Here is a 7,419-nt window from a genome sequence, read left to right as displayed (position 1 = left end):
ATCTCCCATTTATTTTTTCTTGTCATTCTGCTACGCCGCTACCTCGAAGATGGGCCTACAGAGCGACGAGAAAGGCGATTCGTATCCTCTAATCGAGCCCCGGAGTCATGACATGCATGGCGGCGCTACCTTCGCCATCATTGTCACCACTCTGGTTGCTGTATCTGGCTCATACGTTTTCGGGACAGCGGTAACAACTCTTTGCCCATAATTCCGAGCGATTTGAAAATAATGGGTTTGTGATGTTTTTTGTTTCTTGTCAGATTGGATATTCATCACCTGCTCAGTCTGGCATCATGACTGACCTGGCTCTTACTGTATCAGAGGTGAATTCAGATTGCATCTGCTTCTTTTTCTTCATTTCATCATCTTATGTTCTTCATTTCTGGTATATATGATTGCGTTTTGGTTCTATACTAAAAAAATTATGAAATCACCCAATGCTTTATGCTCGGATTCAATTTTAATGGGTTAAATGCAATTTTGAGGGTTGTCATCAATAGATCCGTCAAGAGTCCCGCCACAGGTCCAACCTGAACGGAGAATAGAGAAGGGAGTAGAGAGAGGGAATTCTCTCGTTTAGTTAAACGGGATCGGAGACAGAGATTACACAGTCAAGCCTACCCATGGACATAAAAGTTTAAGAATCTATTAAACACTTAAAACCGAGTAGGGAAGTTTTATAAGTTGTTCACCAAGGATGCAATTGATGTAACTTTGTTGATTGTGTATCAGTATTCAGTGTTTGGGTCAGTATTGACAATTGGAGCAATGATTGGAGCTATTGTGAGCGGAAAACTGGCAGATTATATTGGTAGAAGAGGTGTAAGTTCATTCATTCCCATTTTCCTTTTCTTCTTTTTTCTTTTTGTCTCTTATAACAGATTTCCATTCTTGGAGATTTCGAGCTTTCAGTAAACTTCTTTGATCCTCTGTTCCTCGTTTTGTGTGCAGACAATGGGCTTTGCAGAGATCTTTTGCCTCTCGGGATGGTTGTTTATAGCATTCTCTAAGGTCCGTTTCAATCTTCGTGGTTTTACTTTCGAGTTTCTCTCCATCTTCAAAAACCTCACTGGACTGCTGATAGGTTGCTTGGTGGTTGGATATGGGGCGAATGCTCGTAGGATTCGGAATGGGAGTTATCTCTTATGTGGTATATGTTGCTAAGAACTCCAACTCTTTCTGATTTTTCAATACCTTTAATGTTCAAATACAAAAAGAAAAGCTGATGTATGCAATGATCGAGCAGGTTCCTGTGTTCATAGCAGAAATAACACCAAAGGAACTTCGAGGAGCATTTACGACAGTTCATCAGGTAAAAGGGAAAACCATTATGAATTTCTACACTTTTATATGTATAATACCTTATTTTGTTGTTTGTACAGTTGATGATATGTTTTGGTATTTCTCTCACATGGCTGATTGGAGCTTTCCTCAACTGGAGGACTCTTGCCCTAATTGGTACCCTTTCTACTTATATAATTTTGGGTCCTCGTTTGTTTCGTTACACTTTCTCTAAACTTCTACTAATGTATATTACTAAAAAAGATGACTACCAACATGAACTAGTAAGTTCGAATTTGTATTTAAAGTACTATGATCAGTTAAGTCAATCACCCACAGAGTGGTAGTTAGAGGCGGCCATCAGGGTGGTTGCCGGGGTTGCTCACCGATGATAGCGTCAGAGTTGGTCTCTAGAGGTGGTCACCAGAGTAGTTGCTAGCAATGAAGACGGTTTAATGGGAAGTGCTTTCTCATTATCTTGCTTATGTTGTGTTGAACATACTTCTTTGTGGGAAACACTTACACTCTTTATTAAGACTAATCGAAAAGAGATTACAAGACACTTTGTAGAAACTAAACTATTGCTGCACACTGCGCTTTGTATTTCATTTTTAATGAGCTCACACAATTATTGGACTTGACCCTATTGGTCTAGTGATGATATTTTAACATGTTGCAGGAGCAATTCCTTGTCTAATACAACTTTTAGGGCTTCCCTTCATTCCAGAGTCTCCTAGATGGTTGGTATGTGACACTGTCAAACTCATAACTGGTTCTATTCCCTATATTTGTTTGATGAGACATGAACAAGTGGATATTATGTTCTTTTTACCAAAAAATATGTAATGAAACTCAGCTATGTTCTTAAAAGTGTTGTCTTTTGTAAAATGGTTATGTAACTAATACTAAATTAATCATGAAATAAGTAATGTTTATAGGCAAAGAACGATCGAGCATTAGATTGTGAAGCTGCTCTCCAACGTCTTAGGGGGAACAGTAAAGATATTTCTGCAGAAGTGTTAGAGATTCAAGTACATTTCGTTCTTGTTCTTTCTCTTTACTTGTTTTTATCAAACAAAGGCTTCATATGTGTTTCTTGATCTTCTAGGAGTATACAGAATTGCTTAAACAGCTCCCTGAAGCAAGTGTTCTTGAGTTATTCGAAAGGCAATATACACGTTCTATCATTGTGAGCCTTTGAATTTGATATCAATTTCAGAGTTTTTAGTACTCCATAGCTCTTTGTCCTTCGTTTATATCATGACTTTGAGCTACTATGTCAGGCAGGAGTCGGCCTTATGGCACTCCAACAATTTGGAGGGGTTAACGGCATTAAATTCTATGTAAAATCATTGTTCACAACAGCTGGTAATGTGAAAAATTCAAGCATTCAAGTGTCGTTGTGATAAGAAAACATTAGATTACTTTAAAGGAACAAAATCCTCTGGATTTGGACAGGGCTTTCTGGGAATATTGGGACTATATCATTGGCTGTTATTCAGGTTTTTCTATCGCTATATACATGTTCTTCAAATGTGATTGCTAGAACCCTCTTTTATCTCATTGTCCCCGATGAATTTTCAGATATTAATGACTTCTGTTGGTGTAGTTTTGATGGATATATCAGGACGCCGACCACTTTTGATGGTATGTCATTCAAGTGCTCGTTGTTTAGGCTGACATGATGAACAAGCTAATGAAAACTTTGTATTCAAACAGATTTCTGCAGCTGGAACTAGCTTGGGTTGTTTGTGTGTGGGATTATCGTTCCTCTTTAAGGTTTACTTCTAGCTTCTATCAGCCATTGAATACGAAGGTGCTTGGGAGCTTCCATGATTCATCATCATATTCTAAAAGAGCCATCATTTGGACTGTGCAGGATCTCCAACTATGGCAATCTCACTCTCCCTTGTTGGCTTTTGTCGGTGTACTGGTAACGTTGATTAGCTCAAAAACTTGCTTGAAGTTCTTGGTTTATAGAACAATTCTCATAGTTCTAAAAGTGAAAACATGCTCATTCATCTTCATTGAGGCATGTTGAATCATGAATTGTAGTAGATTTGATGAGGATTGTTGGAAGAGGAGTCCCACGATGAATATTATCTCCATTGGTATGAGAATTTCTGAGAAAACCAAAAGAAAAGCCATGAGAGCTTATGCTCAAAGTAGACAATATCATACCATTGTGGAGATTCATGTTCTTAACATGGTATCAGAACCATGCCCTTAACCTAGTCATGTCAATATAATTCTCAAATGTCGAACAAAGAAGTTGTGAGTCTCGAAGGTGTAGTCATAAGTGACTAAAGTGTCGAATCAAGAGTGTATTTTGTTTGAGAGCTCCAGAGAAGGAATCGTGCCTCGATTAAGGGGAGGCTGTTCGAGGGCTCCATAGGCCTCAGGGTAGGCTCTATAGTGTACTTTGTTCGAGGAGAGGATTGTTAAGAATTGTTGGGAGAAAAGTCCCACATCGACTAATTAAAGGGTAGATGCTCCAAGTGAGAGCTTATGAGAGCTTAGTGGACAATATCATACCGTTGTTGTTGTTAATCTTGTTAGCTTTACTCTGTCTCCTGTTCTTAATAATTGGAATCCTTTGGTAATTTTTGTCTTGGACTTGGTTATTTGTACAAAGACGTTCGAGGGATCTTTCTCGTTGGGCATGGGAGCAATTCCTTGGGTCATAATGTCAGAGGTATGAACTTAGAAGCTTCATTGTCACTAGGGATGGCTGCTGAGTGATTTGATTCTGATTCGTTGGGATTTGTACTGGTTCAGATATTTCCTATAAACGTGAAGGGATTGGCAGGCAGCTTGGTTACATTAGTGAGTTGGGTAGGTTCTTGGATTGTCTCATACAGTTTCAATTTTCTTTTAAACTGGAGCTCTGCAGGTAAGAACCCCACAATTCTCACCTTTTCAATGTGTTCAAATGGATGAGTAATCATTTGGTGTTTGTTTGTTTGTTTGTTTTGGAAGGTATCTTTTTCATATTCTCAACCATATGTGGCTTCACTGTTTTGTTTGTTGCAAAGTTTGTGCCTGAAACAAAGGGCAAAACTTTGGAAGAAATTCAAGCTGCCATGAACCCTCTCTCTACCAAAAGTTGATTTTTTTGTTGCTTCATTTATATGAATCCTGTTTCTTAGCTTCAATTTAGAAAATGGTTTACTTTCCAAATGTTAACTTTTGCTGTTATGATATGCAATTGTAATATGATCCATGGTGAATTATGAACCAAATCATTCTGTTATTCAAATTCAACTCAAATTTAAATTCGATCTTACTGTTGGAACAAGACTTTTAGATCTGAATTATTTATCGCAATACCTCTAAAACGATAGGAAATCAATTAAAGGAAAAGTTTTAGAATGGATTACTCGATCTTGACATCAAGAGTAAAGAAAACTTGTTTATATATGTGTGTTGAAAATATATTTATATTAAGTTGGATGGAAAATTAGGCGGGGATGAGAAATGAAATATTTTCTATCGGAAAAAAATATTTCTCGCTCACTCCCTCTCTCATTCCTTGTCTAAATAGGGAATCCCCATCTCGTCCCCACTAGTAAAATTCACCTCTAATAGTAAGATTCTTGTGCAGACTTGGATAAGACCATACATTACGACATTATCTAAAGTCTCTCGATAAAATGAGAGATTTGCTTTGTTCATTTTAGTAGTTTAGGAGATTGACAATATTAGATAGAGATCTCCTAATGTGGAAGTGCGGGGACTTGTCTATATTATAATTTCTAATCACTATAATTATTAACCGGTTATTTTGAACAATTTTAATTATCTACTAATGTAATAGACTAGTAGTATAATTTATATTCTAATGTTAATTTGAATCATAATATCACATCTAAGATGATCTAAATAATGTGTTTTTTTATTTATTAAATACAACCATATAAAAAAAAGGTAACTTTTATTGAAGACTTTCCTATCATCCTAAAGGAGAGAGTAAAGAAAATATTTATTTTAGATACTCAATTTTTAAAATATTTATGAGTAAATGGGAGAGAGTTGACACGGAATTTTTAAAATTATTAGATTCTAGAAGGGAACAAAGTATAGAAAACAGACACATGCTTGAAAAATTGAGATTATTGAGAAAGTACTCGGCTTGATTATATGGTGTGCATCCAACTCGCCAACCTGAGAACCTAACTCGAATTATAAGAGTTGGGTTGGGTTTAAAAGAACTTCGAGTTTGGATTGAGTTCATTTTTTGGAACTCGATTTGGTTTGAGTTGAGTTCGGGTTCAAAATTCAAATTATTAGGACAGCTCAACCCAACCTGAAATCCTAAAAAGAATGTCCAAACCCACGCAACCCACATTGAATTAATAATCCCGACGTCGTTCTCATCTTATATCGGACATCAACGTCACTTGCCAGTCACCTCTTTATTTCTCCATCACACTCTCTTCTCATCTCTCATTTCTCCACTTGACCTTGTCGACGTCGTCGTCGACTGTCTCTCTACTCAACTTTCCGTTTCATTTTCGTCAAACTTCTATGCGCTGTGTTTCTCGTCGAACTTCTCTGCTCTGTGTTTTTCGATGGACTTCTCCGCTCTGTATTTCTCGTCGGACTTCTTCGCTCTGTGTTTCTCGTCGGACTTCTCCGCTCTGTGTTTCTCGTCGGACTTTTCTGCTCTATGTTTCTCGTTGGACTTTGGCTCTGTGTGTCTCGTCGAACTTTGGCTCTGTATTTCTTGTCAGACTTCGACAATAGGTCGTTTCTCCACTCCCTATCTATTCTCAAGTTGAACAACACTAACCCTATCTATTCAGATAGGTTAAAAAAATTCCACAATCCAATCCAACACGTGTACACCCTACTGGATTGTACCAAAAATAACATCAAACCTTTATCAATTCTCCATCTCTAACTAATCTCCCAAAATGTCTCCCAACCAATGCTCCATCTCCTTTTTAATCCCCCATTCATCCCTCCATTTTCCACGCACCGCAATTGCTTCCTTCTTCCTCCTCCTCACCACACTACACACACACCTTCCACTTTTCCACATCCAGAGAAAGCAGGTTGTCCCCCACCTCCTTCCTCTTCCCCGCCATGGCCTTCTTCCACCCTACCGCTCTTCTTCTTCTACTTTGCCTATCTCTTCCATTCTCAGTTCACTCTCAGCTTTCTCTCGATTATTACCACAAAACTTGCCCCGACTTCGCAAAAATCGTTCACGACACTGTCGCCCGCAAGCACGCTACTAGCCCCGTCACCGCCGCTGCATCTATGCGCCTCTTCTTCAGCGATTGTTTGGTTGGAGGCTGCGATGCCTCTGTTCTTATTTCATCCAATGTCTTCAACCACGCCGAGCGCGATGCTGAAATCAACCACGCTCTTCCTGGTGATGCCTTCGACGTTGTCACTCGTGCGAAGATCACCTTAGAGCTCTCTTGCCCTGGGATAGTCTCTTGCTCTGATGTGTTAGCGCAGGCGACTAGAGATCTCATCGCGGCCTCAGGTGGACCGTCGTACAAAGTTGAATTAGGGAGAAAAGATAGCCTCGTCTCGAAGATTTCAGATGTGGAAGGTAACATTCCGAAACCGAATCAATCAATTGACGAATTGATTAAGCTATTCGAAGCGAAAGGATTCACGATTCAAGAAATGGTAGCGCTATACGGCGGACGCACAATCGGATTCTCGAATTGCAGGGAATTCAGCGATCGGCTCTTCAATTTCAGCAAAAACACGCCAACAGATCCTGAGATTAATTCGAAATACGCGGAGGCGTTGATGAAGTCCTGCGCCGACTACGAGAAGAATCCAGCAAGTTCGGCGTACAGCGACCCCGTAACGCCAGGGAAGTTCGACAACGTATACTACCAGAATCTGCTGAGAGGAATGGGAGTGTCGGCGTCGGATCACGCGCTGGCGAAGGATCCGAGGACAAGGAAATTCGTGGAGATGTACGCAGGGAACCAGGCATTATTCTTCAAGGATTTTGGACACGCCATGGAGAAGATGAGCGTTCGCGAGGTGAAAACCGACGGAAAGGGAGAAGTGAGGAGAAGATGCGATGCATTCAATACAATCAACCATTAGGCCATTTTGGGTTTTCATAAATATTCAGGGGATTTTTTTTGTTTTTTTTTTTTT

The 7,419-nt window shown here is 39.3% G+C and overlaps 2 protein-coding genes across 3 annotated transcripts; both read left to right on the top strand.

The window, feature by feature from the left end:
* Positions 1-4,460, top strand: LOC111469656 (sugar transporter ERD6-like 5). 2 transcript variants are annotated; one of them, XM_023115001.1, is made up of 18 exons: positions 1-190; positions 264-326; positions 736-825; positions 955-1,014; positions 1,088-1,153; positions 1,250-1,315; positions 1,386-1,461; positions 1,964-2,028; positions 2,223-2,315; positions 2,393-2,473; positions 2,568-2,652; positions 2,743-2,786; positions 2,869-2,931; positions 3,004-3,063; positions 3,164-3,217; positions 3,920-3,979; positions 4,063-4,177; positions 4,264-4,460. In XM_023115001.1, the coding sequence occupies exons 1-18, from the start codon at positions 50-52 to the stop codon at positions 4,392-4,394; spliced, it is 1,413 nt and encodes a 470-aa protein (XP_022970769.1). In that variant the 5' UTR covers positions 1-49; the 3' UTR covers positions 4,395-4,460. The 2 variants fall into 2 exon arrangements, with proteins under 2 accessions (XP_022970769.1, XP_022970779.1); XM_023115011.1 differs by lacking the exons at positions 3,164-3,217; positions 3,920-3,979; positions 4,063-4,177; positions 4,264-4,460 and having other exon boundaries at positions 2,894-2,931; positions 3,004-3,046.
* A 1,374-nt stretch (positions 4,461-5,834) lies between these two features.
* On the top strand, positions 5,835-7,409 carry LOC111469851 (peroxidase 41-like). Its single transcript, XM_023115307.1, has one exon. The coding sequence runs from the start codon at positions 6,373-6,375 to the stop codon at positions 7,363-7,365; it is 993 nt and encodes a 330-aa protein (XP_022971075.1). The 5' UTR covers positions 5,835-6,372; the 3' UTR covers positions 7,366-7,409.
* Positions 7,410-7,419: the final 10 nt, after the last annotated feature.

Source organism: Cucurbita maxima, unplaced genomic scaffold (assembly GCF_002738345.1).
Source record: "Cucurbita maxima cultivar Rimu unplaced genomic scaffold, Cmax_1.0 Cma_Scf00002, whole genome shotgun sequence".
Classification (NCBI taxonomy): domain Eukaryota; kingdom Viridiplantae; phylum Streptophyta; class Magnoliopsida; order Cucurbitales; family Cucurbitaceae; genus Cucurbita; species Cucurbita maxima.
This window is presented reverse-complemented; position numbering and strand designations above follow the sequence as displayed.